Source organism: Wyeomyia smithii, chromosome 1 (genome assembly GCF_029784165.1).
Source record: "Wyeomyia smithii strain HCP4-BCI-WySm-NY-G18 chromosome 1, ASM2978416v1, whole genome shotgun sequence".
NCBI classification, from domain to species: Eukaryota; Metazoa; Arthropoda; class Insecta; order Diptera; family Culicidae; genus Wyeomyia; species Wyeomyia smithii.
In genome coordinates this window covers 152,001,545-152,018,288 of record NC_073694.1, presented here as the reverse complement: position 1 = coordinate 152,018,288, position 16,744 = coordinate 152,001,545, and the positions used below count along the sequence as shown (strand labels likewise).

The following is a 16,744-nucleotide window of genomic DNA, read 5'->3' as shown; positions in this document are numbered from 1 at the left end:
TAAATAAAGTAATTAATCGACTTAGAACCATGCACTCAAGCTTTTCTGTGATTTATGAATGATTCCAAGGGTTATTAGAGGTGCCAAATGTACTGAATCGAGTCACAAAACTGACGGCTTTCCCGGTGGTATTTAAAATATGCTCCGGTGTGGTCAATGTGATACTGACTTCAATGAAACTAGTTAATAATATGATTTAAAGTGCCACATGATAGGCTTGCCGAGTATCAAATTGTTTCATTGTTTATAAACAATGTTCACCGGAACTTGTTCCGGCAATCTGCCTAGAACCAGCTAACCGACAAGAACCAAATTCAACAGTAACATACAGGATTGTAAGATTTCCCATTCGGCGGTTTCCGAATTCAAATTGGTTCAGTTAATTCGAGTTAATTCATGAACAAACATAGGTGCCGGTGTTACCCCCAAGGGGTGCCGGTTTCACCCGCACTGATTGCTAAACGTCATTTTTATCTTAGTTTCATAACTTCACTATTCCTTGCAAAATAACAGTTTGAAAGCACTGAAAACCTTCATATCTTGTAGAAAACAATCTGGGCAATGATTCTGTGAAAAAAATAACAATATTCGCCATCAAGTGCTGCTAAAAAATCATTTTCCTTAGGGGGCCGGGCTTACCCCCAGTACCCCTAATCTTCCAACCTCTTTATACAGAAGCATCGGGGTATGCTTGCAGAATTTTTTTCACTTGCAGTCAGATGAAATGAATAACGAATAAATGCTGTAAGTATTAATTGAATTTTGATTTACTAATATAATGGATTAATTAAGCCGGCGAAATTTTCAAAATATAATTTTTCACGATGAAATTGCTCGAAAATTCCAGTAGAATATTCCAACGAACATCAGTAAAATGAATCGATTTACCATAAACTAGCGAACGTTAACTGCTTTTCCAAAAATAAATTTTAATTTTGGATTGCGGATTTAAAAAGTTTTATTAATTTATCATCAATTCAACAAAACTACAGTGCAATTGCGACAACAAAATCACGAAATTAACGTCTTGAGCCATTGAACCGAATTCATGAAGGAGTTGACTTCTCCTATCAGAGCTGCAGTATAAACTTGGTAAAATTGTGAAATATCATCCCTTTACCATTCGCCTTCTTTCCATTTGCTCGACAGTATCGCCCTTCACTGTGTTTACGTCATAGTTTCGGATACACTTTTCGCTTATTTGTTTATTTTGTCAATAACTCGAATTTCGCCCACTTACCAGCATAGAGTCAAATAACGCCTTTCACTAATGTAAACAAAACGGGTGTATCTCTAAGGTTTTGTTTATTTAGAAATGAATTAGATTTCGCCTTCAACTTAGAAGTAGAATTTTTTTGAATAGTTAGAATAGAGATGCAATATTTTCTCAAAGTTTGCAAATAGGTAGTTGCTCTCAATTTATTAATATTTTTCAGTAAAATCTCTGTTTGATTCTTGCTTATGACGAAGTAGTCCGAAAATAATCTTTACGTATTCTTCTCGTCACGTGAATTGGGGCGTTATTTCGATACGCGCAAAAATTTCATGGTTCAAAAAATCAGCTGGCATCCCTGGTGGTTGTCACCGTTTTGTCAGGACGAATTTGTGTACTTTGCGCATCGGACGACGATCGCAACAAAAAAGTATTCGATTAGGTGAAAAAATATATTTACATAAATATTAGTTTGCTTCTTCTGATTGTTATCGAAAACAAGCCCAATTTGTGTGAATTGAAACAAATTGTGTTCTATATTTTCAAATAAAGTTAAAAACTAATTCAAACCGAGTGCTAGCAATCGTGTCCCCTACATTCTATTGAACAACCGTCAGGAATTGAAGGAAAAGTATGATGAGTTCATCACACTGGGAGGACTTTTACGCGACTCATTTGCCTCCCAACTGTTTCGAGGACAATCGCTCATTATTGAAAGAATTCTGCGATCGGCACTACAAATTGAAGAGTAACATCGTGCTTATTACGGTGAGTAGCTTCTAAATCATGTTCCATACATGTCTAGATTCTCAGTCGGCTAAGATGAGTGGCGGAAGGATGTCAAGGTTAAATAATGTAGGTCACCAGAATAGCTGACCAAACTATTGTTTTGTCTTGTTTTATAATATGTAATAAACACTTTTTTTCACTGCTGCAGTCTGGTGGAACCACTGTGCCATTAGAGCACAATACCGTTCGTTTCGTTGACAATTTCAGTGCAGGAAATCGTGGTTCCGCTTCAGCTGAGTATTTTTTAGAACACGGATACGCTGTGATTTTTATGTATCGCACAAAATCACTGGAACCATTTTCGAGGCATTTTACTGGACAGCAATTACTAGATATGTTGGAACTACATGAAGAAGGAATGAGCACTACTATTACCGGTAAATAATTGTGGCTATGCTTGATAAAAATTTTAACCGCACATTTGATTGTAGTAAAACCCGATTCTGTGGATGTTCTTGCTCCGATATTGGATAAATACAAGAATGCACAAGAAACGAATCGAATGCTTTATATCACCTTCACCAGCGTAGTTGACTACATGTGGCTGTTGCGAGCTGCCTGTGAGTGCTTGGCTGCATTTGAACGGGATGCAGTTCTTTATCTGGCAGCCGCTGTGTCTGATTTTTACGTTCCTCAGGATGAAATGCCAACTCATAAGATGCAGTCTGGACAAGGGGCACCAACAATTTCATTGCAGCTTGTACCAAAAATGTTGGCACCGCTTGTAAGTCTATGGGTTCCATTGGCCTACGTAGTATCATTCAAGCTTGAAACAGATGAAAGCCTCCTGATTGCCAAATCCCGCGAAAGTCTGAACAAATACAAACACAAGCTAGTGATTGCGAATATCCTACAGACGCGTAAGAATCGGGTAGTGTTTGTGACGTCTACTAAAGCGTATGATGTTTTACTATCAAAGGAACAAGCCCACAAGGGGCAGGAAATTGAGGAACAAATTGTGGCGGATGTTGTCGATCGTCATCAGGAATTTGTTAGAGATGGTGAATTGCAGGAATTCCAACAGCTGCAGCAACAACAACAGCAGCAACAGCAATGACCCTTGCGTTCATCGCGGGCTTTCTCGGGGGGATCGGGGCACCCGCAGCAACAATTACAACAGCAGCAGTCCCAAGGGGACTGCCGAGTGACTTTGCCGCATTTTTGCAAGGTGCTGAATCCAGGGAGAAAATACTAAGCTTTTTGTGTGTGCATGTGTAAAAGCACTCTTTGTTAGGGGTTTTGGTTTTTGATAATAAGCATGGTATGTCGTGTTATGGGGAATTGTTGGTTATTGTATGTACTTTTGCAAGTGGTCATAACTTGGGTTGTTGATCAATATTAGCGGTGCACACATGAAGACATTAACAGATAGATTTATATATTCAAGAGTAAAAAGTGGACTTTCACTGTTAGTATCAAAAGGTGTAGGAATTATACGAGATAGAAGAATTAGCTTTAAAGCTAAAAACTAAAATTTACTATCAAAAACTTAGAAACTTTCGCTAGAAAAATGGGTCTCAATATGTTAGATCGTTTGACTGCGAAACGCTTAGCTTAGAAACGTTAGACTTGAATGATGTATTGCACTTGAACTTGATCTCGAATAAAGTTTATTGTCGCATATTGGAACAAATTAACGAGGATTTGAATTCTACGGTCAAGTGGTCTTTACTCTCACCATCTGCAGTAGTCAGCTTCAGAATGTAAAGTTTTCTACATACCTACTTCCTAAACCAGACACATTCGGAAATGCAACAAAGTAATTAGGTCGCGGTACAAGTTTCATAAAAAATTGAGAGGACTGATAAAAAGTTCAACAATAGTAGCAAACAGTTTGTTAATGAAAGTGCTTCTCATATTTGTTCAGATTTTAGAGTAAGTATTATCACTCTTCTTGGGTTATCAATCATTGATTATTTCGAGAATTACATTTATAGCTATTTATTCGTCCGATTCTTTTGATATTTGAAAATAAATACGAATATTTACTACCGAATACTTTCGACCGTATTGGTTGCCTACTTGTAAGTGTTACTTAAATTGTAAATGCTCTAGTTGATAAACCTACAGATGTTGATACGTTTCAAAATTCCAACACTTCGAATGTAAGTGTGAGGGATAAATGCCTCCGACAAAAATTTTGAAGATAACGAGTTAAATGCATCATTCGATGCCATCAGAAGTCGAATGAAAATCTAGTAGACTCAGTGGTAATACCTTATTTACCTACAAAAAGTATTGGCGAACAAATTTGTTGTGCAGTGAATCTGATGGTTGATATATTTATCTGTATTAATGGCTGAAAGCAATTTTTCCATCTCTGGTTTCAAACCATATATCTTACTATGTGTAGCTAAAACTAAAAAAAAAATGCGAAAAGGTACTATTGAATCTGATAGTCGGATGAGCCTAGCCAGATCCATCAGATTTAAAACAATGACTAAACTTTGGAAACATCTACAGCAACCATTCCATCATTAACCATTCCTTCTGAATAGTTCGGCATACAGCATAAATTAAAGCACAATAGGAAATAACCAATAATTCCTACACACACGATTCGGTTACATATCAACAGTATGACCAAGTTAAGCGAGAAAGCGCCTTTATTGTTTAGTAATGTGAAAACGGGCATACTCTGCAGCTGAATCTACTAATATATGATAAAATTAGAATGGTAGCTCCTACTATTAACCAGTGCTAAGACGAGAATGTTAGATGAACCAATAAAATCTGATAAAAAATAGCAACAATAATCAAATCCGCCATGGCAAAGCGTTAGAACGAATTCTACCAGTCCTAAACCCAGGAGTATACAGCGGGATTATATTTGTGAAATTCATTTTAGAACGAAAAACCAAACTGTTAAACATGAGGGTCCTATACACCAAACTTACAAACAAAAAGTGAACAACCAAACCATAAATTAGCATACTCTAAAGTATAGCGTAGTGTATGTTACTAAAAAGTTAGTGTACTACTTCCAGAGAACTTTAGACCGAGATTTTTTGACTGAACCTTTGAGTAAAGATAACCAACGAGAAAACGCATAAAGCTTAGGCTAGGCGTCGGATATAATTTCATTTACACTGCGCATTCCTGGGATATCGAAAGTTTTCTATATCGTGGAAATAAACAAAGCTGCGAGTTAAACTTAATGAGTCTGCATTAGCTGCATTTACTCGTAATTAGTATCTTGTTTTCTTTTACTTGCACCAACCTATTGTTTTGTTAGTTTTTCTTCCCAACAGGTTGCTTTTTTGGCAATGCAAAAGGCCATTCTTATTATATCTTCAACTATTGTTCCAACACTAAAACTTGTTGATAATCATTTTCCGTCTTTCAACGAGAGCCTGTTATGAGTAGAATGACAGTTTAGTAACAGTCAAATTTGTTTTTTTTTTCTTTTCTATGCAGAAATATTTATTAGTTTGTATTAAACGATTCAAAATTTTAGGTGACGAAAAAGAACCAGTCACACCATAATCAAAAGTTGAATCTTTCGTTAGGGGCATAGCAGTATTTCCGTGAAAATCAATATCAGCTTTGGTTTGTTTCCTGAACTTCTAGTGTCAGTTAGACAACACAATCATAACATTAAATTAAGTACTGATCAATCAATCATATGCGATTCAAGTACAGCATACCGCGTCAGGACCGAAATAACGAAAAAAGTATATGCAATCACAGATCCATAGCTGCACTTCCGATAAATGCAGTTCTTTTCACAAAGCAACCCAATCTTGAACAGTTGTACATGATGTAATGTTATCAACCCAAATGCAGATATTTTACGCTTCAGGTATCATATACATATATATGGTGAAAGTAACTACGTATGGCAGTGTATTTAGGTCTAAACCTTATTAACACAAAAATAAAACAAAGATGACTTTTTCCTAAGAGACAAATTAAATAAAATCCAAGATAAATGACTAACTGTGTGACTATAAACCAAAATAAACTAAATGAATGTCAGTAAAAAGCCTTTCTTTAATTTAAACAATATAAATTAGTTTTGATCAGAATCCAAAAGTCGATTCGTTTCGCTTCGTTAACCTGTTTCACACAATTTAAGTACGTACAGGGTGCGACAGGAGTTGTATAACTAATGATTATTTCTGTTGACAGTGTATTTAGTTACGTTTACTTTCAAGTGCTGCATCGGAACATCGCAATCGGAAATTTATGGCAAATCCGAGTAAATGAACGCCAAAGATAGTATTACGAGTTTGCTGCTCTCCCACAAGACGCCGAAGGAGGTTTCAAGGTTTCAAGAGCAATAGGATGTCAATTTATCGCAACAAAAATTCTCTACAGGATGGTTCCAAGCAGCGGAGCCTGGAAAGTGAAGAACGCGGACCGCATGTGCGCTAAACGTGATCGAATTGGAATTTTGAGGGCCCGGGAGCCAAGTACCTTGGGGGGGGGGGCGTTTTCAGCTGTCAAAATTTCAATTAACTTGCTCTTTACCATGGTTACTCTAGAGCACCATAGGTTTGGATGCAAAAAAACCTCAAATATTTACCAATCCTACTCAAAATGCATTATTTATGCATTATTTATTATTTTTAAACAATCAGTATAACGTTCAAGAATAGGTATAAGCATTTTGAGTTGCATTGGTAAATATTTCGAAAGACTTCGCAAACTTGTGGTGCTCTAGAGCAACCATGATAGAGAGAGGGTTAAGAAATATGTCATACAAAATATAAGTTAAAGGAAGATTATAGAAAGATTGTGATTTAGGTATTTGAATGTATCACGAAAATTTTTGGATTTTTTATCTTTAGTATCTAGTAATGAGTCATGAGAAATGAACTTGTCTGGGGTCCCGGGCCCATGGCCCCCTAAATCCGGCTACGTCAATACTGTAGTGTAGATCGTTATTTAAAAGAACCAAGAGCTTCCCTGGGCGAAAGCCAACTTCTCTTAGGATCAATGTGTTATATAACAGGATGGAACGCCATGTCACAGGTCACATCGGACCCAACGATGGTTGATGGAAAATATAAAGATTTGGTCCGAAGGCTCCCTAGAAATCCGGTACGTAACCCGTTGGATTATTCAATTTGGACCTATAGTGTAGCACTAGCCTGCAAAACAGTTTACACTAATTTAAAGACTTTGTCTGTCATAACCTAGTTTGAAGACTTCTTCTTCCGGCATTGTCTTGCGGATGTCATTGATGAAAGTGGAGGACACATCGGGTACATTTGTTTAAAAAAAACCTAATGAAGGCAATGGGACACCTGAAGTGTCCAATCGCAAGAGATGGTGCTTTTCCAGTGTCGGTCAAATAAAAAATTTCTTCGAGTATTTTGCTCATTGCCTTTCTAATACTTACTTTAACTAAACGCAATCTGTTTCTATTATAAAACATTGCGTCATACTACCATTCGTCTATAAGCCCGTGGTGTTGATTTTGACAACAGCTCAAAACTACAGATGCGCACAATACTCCTTAAGGTCACCAGTATACTCAGCGAACTAGTCACTAGTAATCGACTACCGATAAGTTTACAATTTTTGAGGCCCCAAATGAATTCAATAAACTTTTGTTCTGGCTATCAGGTTTTTACATTTCCATGAGACGATGAACCACTTTAAGGCTCAGTTACACACACGGCGTAATGACACCTTCTTCATACAAAATAGGAGGCGTGATCGCCATTGTTCGGAGTTCCTTATACTATCATACCGCACCAGAAAGTATAGGCACTCTAACCGTCTTCATAAGGTACTGCACAGATAGAAGGTACTGCACTGTATCTGCTGCTCTGACATGTTTCCTAAGGTTGACCTTCACTAATGCTCAAAATGTCTCAATTGGGGCTTACTCCGGGCAACTTGACGGATTCATGTACTTTGGCATCAAAATGACATTGTTGTCTTCAAACCACTTCTGAGTGGCTTCCGCATAGTGGTAAAATGCCGAATCAGACCAAAACACTACAGAGCCTGTATGTTGACGTATTATGGGTAGCAATCTCTTCTGAAAGCTTTCTTCAATATATGTTTCAAGGTTTGGAGTATCAGTTATAATGATCGATCGGCCTCGTTCCACGTCCACAATTCATTCCCGTAGAGCCTCACCGGGAGGATCACAGTCTTATAGAGCGCACATTGCGTACGGATCGAAGGTGGCTACGCAATCCGTAATAACTCCTATTCGCTGCCGCAATCCGTCCCTTCACCCCGTTTTTACATGTCATTAGAGTACTAAGATAAACAAATTTGTCGACCACTCCGAAAGTATTTCCATCCATCTCCACCGCAGCACCAACATTCGCAGAACTACCACGCTTTCCGCCAGCCGCCATGTACTTCGTTATGGCAGTGCTAATGGTGAGTCCAATTCTCGCAGCTTCCCTTTTGAGAGCCGCAAAGGCCTTCTTTGCGGCTGACACCAATCATGTCAATGCCTTCCGCGAAGCCTAGAAGCATATGGGACTTCGTAATGATGGTACCGCTCCGCTGCACACCTGCCGTATTGCACCTTCTTAAGCTATCCTGACGCTTGATGTGAAACCGACCTTGTTGAAAAACCAACTTCAAGCATAATTTGCCACAGTTCGTTGTGTTTCACTGTATCGTACGCCACCTTAAAGTAAATAAACAGATGATGTGTTTTGTGGAACTTGTTGAGAATCTGCCTCAGGTAAATATCTGGTCCGTTGTAGATCATCTCACTCGAGAACCGCATCTCCAACACAGGCTTCCTGCAATGGTCTCAGTCGCTGGAACAGGATACGGGAGATAACTTTATAAGCGGAATTGAGGAGGGTTATGCCTCGATAATTACTACAGTCGAGTCTATGTCCCTTCTCGTAGAAAGGGGAATATGAGTCCTTCCAACCAGACCGTCTGGTGAAATGCACTACACAGCCAACGGCTCCCGACTTTGAAAAGTTCGGCCGGTAAGTCGTCCTTCCCAGCGGCTTTGTGGTTTACAGCTCTTTGCAAGCATTCTTCACCTCGCCAAATGTTGTTGGGCCCACAGCTTGTCCATCTTCCCCAACTTTTATCCTGTTTCCCACGACGACTCTCCTATCTTCCTCACCGTTCAACACCACTTTCCGAGTATATTCTACAGCAACTCCTTCTGTTGATAACCTCTGGATGTCCAGACGTATCTTCCTCGCCAGCCTCGATTCAAATACGGTGGGCAACCGGGCGCGAACCTTCCCTACCACAAGATAGTGATCCGAGTCGATGTTTGGCCCTCGATAGGACCGCACATCTATGACGTCTGAAAAGTGCCGGCCGTCGATCAGCATGTGGTCGATCTAAGAACAGGCCTCTCCATTGGGATGTCTCCAAGTGTGCTTCCGAATGTCCAGACGTGCAAAATGAGTACTACAGATGGCCATTCCCCTGTGGAGTAGAGACTCGAAAGAAGTTCCCGCTGTTAGATCAACCGTCCGGAATTCACGTTCTCCGGTTTCATGCCTTGTAAGGCTGCTACCTCCACTTTTCGAGTCCTAACATTCTAAGTGCCAAGTTTCCAATCGTTGTTCTTTTTCGTTTGCCTAGGTCCATGTCGATTGTTCCGATACATAACATTCGCTGGATTGTTCGTAGTATCTTTATTTCAGCATGCTGCCTTACTAGGGCTGCGATGCCTAGGCTCGCGACGGGGCTGCCTTCTTGGGTGTAGCTAGCGAGACACCGCATTTCATAGTTCAGCCGTCCGCTCCGAATCAGTCGCTGTTTGAGCTGCCACTAACCAGGGAACAGACGCTCAGGCAAGCTGCTCTCCAAGAAGAACCCAACAAACAATTGGGCTGAATAGACGAATCAGCAACGCGTTCTACCAGCAACCTCATGAGCAGAGTTCGAGATTCGAGACTGGCAGTAAAGTAATTGGATACTAAAAAGGTTATTTTCACTAACAATAATATAAAAATAAACGATGAAAAATACACAAAAAGTGCAAAAAATCGAAAGATTCAATCGCCTAAACTATAAAAAAATTGTCTAATTAGGACGAATATATATATATTAAATTATATTTATCGTAGCTGTAATAAAGCTGAAAAAGCACTTTTTCAGAAAGACAGAATGTACAATTTTAGCCATGGAATAGGCGCTTATTTAGACTATAAGCCAGCTACTGTTGGCTGTAAAACAGTTTTTCTACAAGCTGTACAAAGAATAAATAATCGCTTCTACAGGAAGCCGGAAGCATTATTCGACCTATGTTCATCTGTCAGCAGAATAAGATTAGTTATAAAAGCGCTTATTTAGCCAAAAAATGTTTCTTGGGGAACAAATACCCCTTCCCTGTCAGCATACGACCAAGTTCCCATCGGTTCACAGATCTTTCCTTGGTTATTCGTATCCCAGTCGGTACCACGTGGTAGGGAAAAACGTTTCTGGGCATTATACTATCCAGCTTTCCAAGAGCGGTAATGGCGGACATTGGACGTAGAAAAACATAAAAATTTTGCAACGTAGCATATGAACTTTACTAAACAGTTTTGCTTATTTTGATCCGCGCATTCGCACGATGAAATTTAAATAACAAAACGCCCATTGTTTGTTGAAGTTGCTATGCTACGTTACGACGTTGTTATGTTTTCTACTCTGACTGACGGCTGGCGCTGCAGTAAAAATGGTGATGATGATTTGTAGGCAGCATTTTAACCTATCAAGATTCAATTTTTAGTGAGTTATCACCAGTTTACGTAGCGGGAAACTTTAAAAATTTAAATTTTATTCACTAAACGGTAGATTTAAACTAAGAAAATACAATTTCAACACGCTATGTACTTGCCAAATCCTGTAAAACATAACCTCAAATTAGAGAGCATGCATAAATGACGTAGCTTTTTTTTAGGTTTTTTTGACCCCCTCCTCCCCCATCGTAGCATTTCGTCACAAAGTCAGACCCCCCTCTAGATAATGACGTAGCTTTATAACACCACCCTCCCCCCGCATGACAATTTTTTTTTGCAAATTTTACTATCGAAAAAAAACATTGTATCATAGATGATCAAGAAAAGACAAGAAAGTAATAAAAATAACCCTAAACAGAAAAAAAAAACATTAATAAAAAAAAGAATAATTAGTAAAAATCCAAATTTTTTTCTCAGTTTGTATTTGCTACGTAGCTTGGCATGACCCCCCACCCTCCACCTTGTCACATTTCGTCACAAAACTGCAAACCCCCCCTCCCCTCTAGAATGCTACGTCATTTATGGATGTTCCCTTAGAAACTAAACCGGATCTCATATATTTGCAATTTCATATGTATTTTCTTGACGGAAGCAGTTTACTTGAAGCTGCTGAAAGTTTCTAATCAGCTGTATTCTTCTTGACGCCAAGAACATCCATTTTACGCAAATACCACACGAAAAACAGTCTCCTGTGTATATCAGCCTTGGCTAAAAATTAAATCTATCATCAGTTTTCTAGTTCTGGAGTTTAAATCCAGAAGTCACACGGTCGTTTTTAGTTTTGCGTTAGATCGCCAATTGCGATTGAAAGTTCCCTGGCCTACAGAAAACGTCAAAATGGGCTACATACACCCTCCCAGCTGGTCTCGAGGTACGATGCTGGCCTAACAAGCCAGTTGTCGTAGCTTCGAGTCTCGGCTCGGGAGGGACTGTTAAGGCCCAAAATACACACACGGCGTAATGACGCCTTCTCCATACAAAATGGAAGGCGGGATAGCGATCACGCCTCCTATTTTGTATGGAGAAGGTGTCATGGCGCCTTATGTGTATTTCGGCCTCTAGTGATAGTAGGATCGTAACGCTGGTCCCGCAATTGTCCTGTACACTTAACAGTTGGCTGCGAAGTCTGTGTATAGTAAACAGAAGGTCGAGTTCCGAATCGGAATGTAGCACCAAGGCTTTGCTTTGCTTTTACACTGTTCGCTATTGATGTTCGTGGAAAGCTGGATGAAAAATATTTTTGAATTCCGTAAAAACACAAGTTTTTGTACATTCTTTTCACATTCTGTACATTTCGAAAATATAAAAAAATATTTCTTTTTTTTCGTATACAGGGGGTAGACAAAATGATTGAGACAAACAAAATTTTGTCCATTTTTTAATGATCAGAACCATGAAGTATAAAGACATGGTGTAACGGTATGTCAAAAGCAGAATCAGCCATATTGGAAAAAAAATTGCCAGCGAATAGGTTTGTTTATAGACAACTAGGGCATAAAAATTATCGCATATCATAATATATCATTTGGATGCATTCAAATTATAAATATGGCAATGCTACATACCTTGCTACCAATATTCATTCATTTAAGAAACAATTTCCAACTAAAAACACATCAATTTGCGGTACTCAATTACCTAGTTAGTAAGGATATATCAACAAACACGAAAAAGTTATTCGCTGTTGCATAGTGATGCTTCGTCTCCAACCCTCCAAAGTGAAAAAACGCTTCCTTACCCCGCGCCTACTTTTTGGTCAAACCGTTACACGTTACTCATCATAGTCAGAACTTCACGGAAAATGAATCAATTTTTATTAAACAGGCTTTATTTTACAAACTTTTCTATTTTCCTACCATTACTTGAGAACTTGACTACACCCGAAATGTATCGGATTTGAGGAGCGTGTTTTTGAATGCAGAAGGTAAAGACCATGATGAGTACAACATGGTGTAACGGTTTGATCAAAAACTAGGCGCGGGGTGAGGAAGCGTTTTTTCACTTCGGAGGGTTGGAGACGAAGCATCACTATGCAACAGCGAATAACTTTTTCGTGTTTGTTGATATATCCTCACTAACTAGGCAATTGAATACCGCAAATTCAGGTGTTTTAAGTTGGAAATTGTTTCTTAAATAATGAATATTAGTAGCAAGGTATGTAGAATTGCCATATTTATAATGTAATGCATCCAAATGATATATTATGAGATGCGATAATTTTTATGCCCTAGTTGTTTATAAACCTACTCGCTGGCAATTTTTTATTCCAATATGGCCGATTCTGCTTTTGACATATCGTTACACCATGTCTTTTTACATCATGGTAAAGACATTGTTGTGAGACTACATTGGAAAAATAGTTACTTTTCGAGGGTATTCGTTCATTTTCTCTAGATCAAAAGCGAACTGAAAGTACCCGAACTAGCAGGCCACGCGCCATTGATCGTTATTTTTAACTTCCATGTGAACTGTCACTCGACACTCAAAAGTGTAATTCGATCTCAAAATTTGCCCTCAAACGCAAAATTTAAATTCAAAGCACGACCTTCAACGTTTTAAATTGTCGACGGTTCTGTTGTTTAGTAGTGAATTTACTTTCACTTTGTTTTTTGCTGCTGCTGGTACATGTCGCACAGAAAATGAACGATTATCTGCAAAATATTTTGGTAAGAACCTCACTAGCCCTCCGGAACCCAGCCATCACATTCGATTGTTAAAAAAATATGTTGGTCACAACCCACAGAACTGTGATCTCCCAGATTTGAAAAAGGACTTTCCCTTGTTTGAGTCAGGCGCGCTGGATAAGTCGAGAAAAACTCGCTGTGGCGACGATCAACTTTTCTTGGAACAGCAGAAAAAATCGCTTTCTAGCGCACTAGTTTCCAGTAACACGGCTACATCAAGAGAGCTTAACGTTATTCGATTAGAGCCAATCTCCATCAAGGTAAGAACCACGGTACTGTTTCTAAATCTTATTTCAATAATATCCCTTCACAGTCCGAAAAACAAAACCCGCAAGTGGTGAACGTCAAACAGACGTTTCGCTTTCCGAATAATTTCATCACGAAGAAAAATTCCTACCACTCATACAGTCAGTCGCGCCGTCCAATGGCTCCCCGGCATATGCATAGTCAAACCAGCAAAACAATTGTCGAGTTATACGAAACCCAGAAGCGGACGGGAGACGTTCGCTCCGTGTTATCCCGGTGCAAATCTGAATCAGACTGCGTTAGCGAGCAGAATTCCGAAGCGCACATCACGTCCGATAATCGCAATGTATCGTATACTGTGATTGATGTCTCGAAAAAATCCCATAATAAACCGACAGCGAAACCGGTGGAAATGATTCTGATCAAACCAAAAAACCATCGATCTGTTCCGACAACACCATATTTCAGTTCTAAGAAGAAAAGACCATCATCCAGAAGAAAGTATACAAGAAGCATTCGCTCACGAGATTACTTTCTAACAAAGTTAATATCGCCAAAACGCAAATCCAAATATCCCAACATCAAATCAGAAAGCTCAGATCACGAAGACGACACCAGGAAAGAAAGCAGTTCCCAAGAAGACTGCGGTATCACTAGTTCAGAGAGCTCGAACCAATCCACTGACTCCTTGCTGGATGCTGACTGCTCAATTCACGATACCATACAAATAAACAAAATTATCGACAAACTTCAAGATAACGTCTGGGAGGTCAATCTGCAGGGGATTCGTGAGTTGATGGAAACGGCCAGCCAAATGGATTGGAAAAAGTACGAAAAAGATATAACCATCATCAATCGGAAATTGATCGATTACCTTAAAAGTCCACGGTCCTCTCTCTGCCGCTCGGCATGTCAAGCAACTGGGGAGCTCTTTCGGGAGGCGAAATCCACCAAACGACCAGAGTTTGACGAAATCGTGGACATCTTATTGTGTAAAACCGCGGACTCGAATCGGTTCATCCAAAAGGACGCCAACATAGCACTGGATAAGCTAGTAACGTACATTTCGACTTCGCATACTATAAGGGCACTTTCGGCACGAGGACCAGTGTAAGTTAAAGCTCCATGGTTGTGCCTTTGAATTAGCCCCAATTGATACACGTTTACTATTTTAGGCATAAAAACCCTTTGGTTCGAATCGCTACAGCAAGGCTTCTGGTATGTGTCTGTGCACTGTCAGGGCTGGATGCAATTTTGGGAACCTACGCCAACCCGCGAACGCGTAAGGCAATCCTCGATATGCTGGCCAAGTTTCTTACCGATAAAAATGCAGAAACGAGGTAAAAACTCTGTCCATCAGATACGAACTAAAAATAGTCAACTTACCGGCTTCTTTTGACAGGAAATTCGGAGAACGACTGTACAAAATGCTGCGAAAGCATAAATTTTTCAACGAATACTTCTACAAGGACATGGACAGCAACTGCAAAAGTAACTTGAAACGAGTTTTGAAATCATTGGGATATGTTAATTAAATTATTTCATGTAGATATATCTTTACAAAAACAAATATGTTTTTTGGATTTATTTTTCTTTCTTATTTTTATTCTGTACCTATATTCAACAGTATGAACAAAAATTTAAAGTTCATGCAAACCACCTCATTACAAAAACCGCGATGCATAGTTCTATTGATGAAAACGACGTTGTCTCAGAACCATACAAGTGCTCTCCACCCCACCCCATCGTGAAAAAGCATACAGACTTGGACCAAGTGAGGTGGTGGAAGTAGTGGTGATCATGATGTATAAAGACATGGTGTAATGGTATGTCAAAAGCAGGAGCGGCCATATAGGAAAAAAAATTGCCAGCGAGTAGGTTTGTTTATAAACAACTAGGGCATAAGAATTATCGCATCTCATAATATATCATTTAGATGCATTTAAATTATAAATATGGCAATGCTACATACCTTGTAGAGATGGTCGGGTTTGATGTTTTTCAAACCCGTACCCGACCCGAACCCGAATTTTTTTTCTGTCGAAACCCGAGCCCGACCCAAACCCGAACTTTTTTTATTCGTTCAAACCCGAACCCGACCCGAACCCGAAAATTTTACTTCTATGAAACCCGAACCCGACGCGAACCCGAAATTGTGGAACCCGAACCCGACCCGAACCCGAGGTTTCATAGATTTTATAGTCGGGTTTCGGGTTTTCATACCCAAACCCGACCTTAACCCGAAATTTTCAAACCCGAACCCGACTCGAACCCGAAATTTTTTTTTCACCAAACCCGGACCCGACCCGTACCCGACACATTCAAAAATTTTCAAACCCGAACCCGTCGGGTACCGGTTGGGGTCGGGTTTCGGGTTTGAAAACCCGAAACTCGAACATCTCTAATACCTTGCTACCAATGTTCATTATTTTAAGAAACAATTTCCAACTAAAAACACATCAATTTGCGGTATTCAATTGCCTAGTTAGTAAGGATATATCAACAAACACGAAAAAGTTATTCGCTGTTGCATAGTGATGCTTCGTCTCCAACCCTCTGAAGTGAAAAAAAAACGCTCCCTCACCCCGCGCCTAGTTTTTGGTTAACCGTTACACCGTGTTCTACTCATCATGGGAGTAATGAGGACCCTGAGAATGAACCCATACTTAAGGGGTAATATCTACCAAATGCTCAAAAAAACAAGGCTTTTTTCATGATTTTTTTAAAGGACGTTTCAAGTCAGTCGGATGTAAACTTTTTAAGTTCTACTGCTCGCCGATTTTGAAAACATGGTTCTGAGAAAAACGCGTATAAAGTTTCAAAATGCTATAAATCTTAAGAATCGCAATAATAAAGCCCCTGAAGAATTTTTTACCTTCAGTCAGCTATCCCTGCGCCGTAAAGTTGTCATTCCTGGGCTTTATTTTCCTCCCCTTCCTTTCTGTTATCTGATGTAAGGCTGCGCCAAGCCTCTTTCGCGATATCAGACATGCGATGCTCAGCGACTTTGACGCGGTTGGCGTCCGATCTCACGGAAAACTCAAACTTGTCACTCACATTTAAGCACTTTTGAACATAACTCACAGTTGAAACGTATAGCAAAACTCAAACAAAGAACGTACACAACGAGA

The 16,744-nt window shown here is 39.4% G+C and overlaps 2 protein-coding genes across 2 annotated transcripts; both read left to right on the top strand.

Annotated features, from left to right (window-relative positions):
- The first annotated feature begins 1,601 nt into the window (after window positions 1-1,601).
- Window positions 1,602-6,009, top strand: LOC129733929 (phosphopantothenate--cysteine ligase). Its single transcript, XM_055695556.1, has 3 exons — window positions 1,602-1,981; window positions 2,151-2,379; window positions 2,434-6,009. The coding sequence occupies exons 1-3, from the start codon at window positions 1,847-1,849 to the stop codon at window positions 3,057-3,059; spliced, it is 990 nt and encodes a 329-aa protein (XP_055551531.1). The 5' UTR covers window positions 1,602-1,846; the 3' UTR covers window positions 3,060-6,009.
- Window positions 6,010-13,121: 7,112 nt separating this feature from the next.
- LOC129717279 (uncharacterized) lies at window positions 13,122-15,148 on the top strand. The gene is made up of 5 exons (XM_055667140.1): window positions 13,122-13,349; window positions 13,427-13,627; window positions 13,681-14,723; window positions 14,789-14,953; window positions 15,016-15,148. The coding sequence occupies exons 1-5, from the start codon at window positions 13,323-13,325 to the stop codon at window positions 15,146-15,148; spliced, it is 1,569 nt and encodes a 522-aa protein (XP_055523115.1). The 5' UTR covers window positions 13,122-13,322.
- The last annotated feature ends 1,596 nt before the right edge of the window (window positions 15,149-16,744 follow it).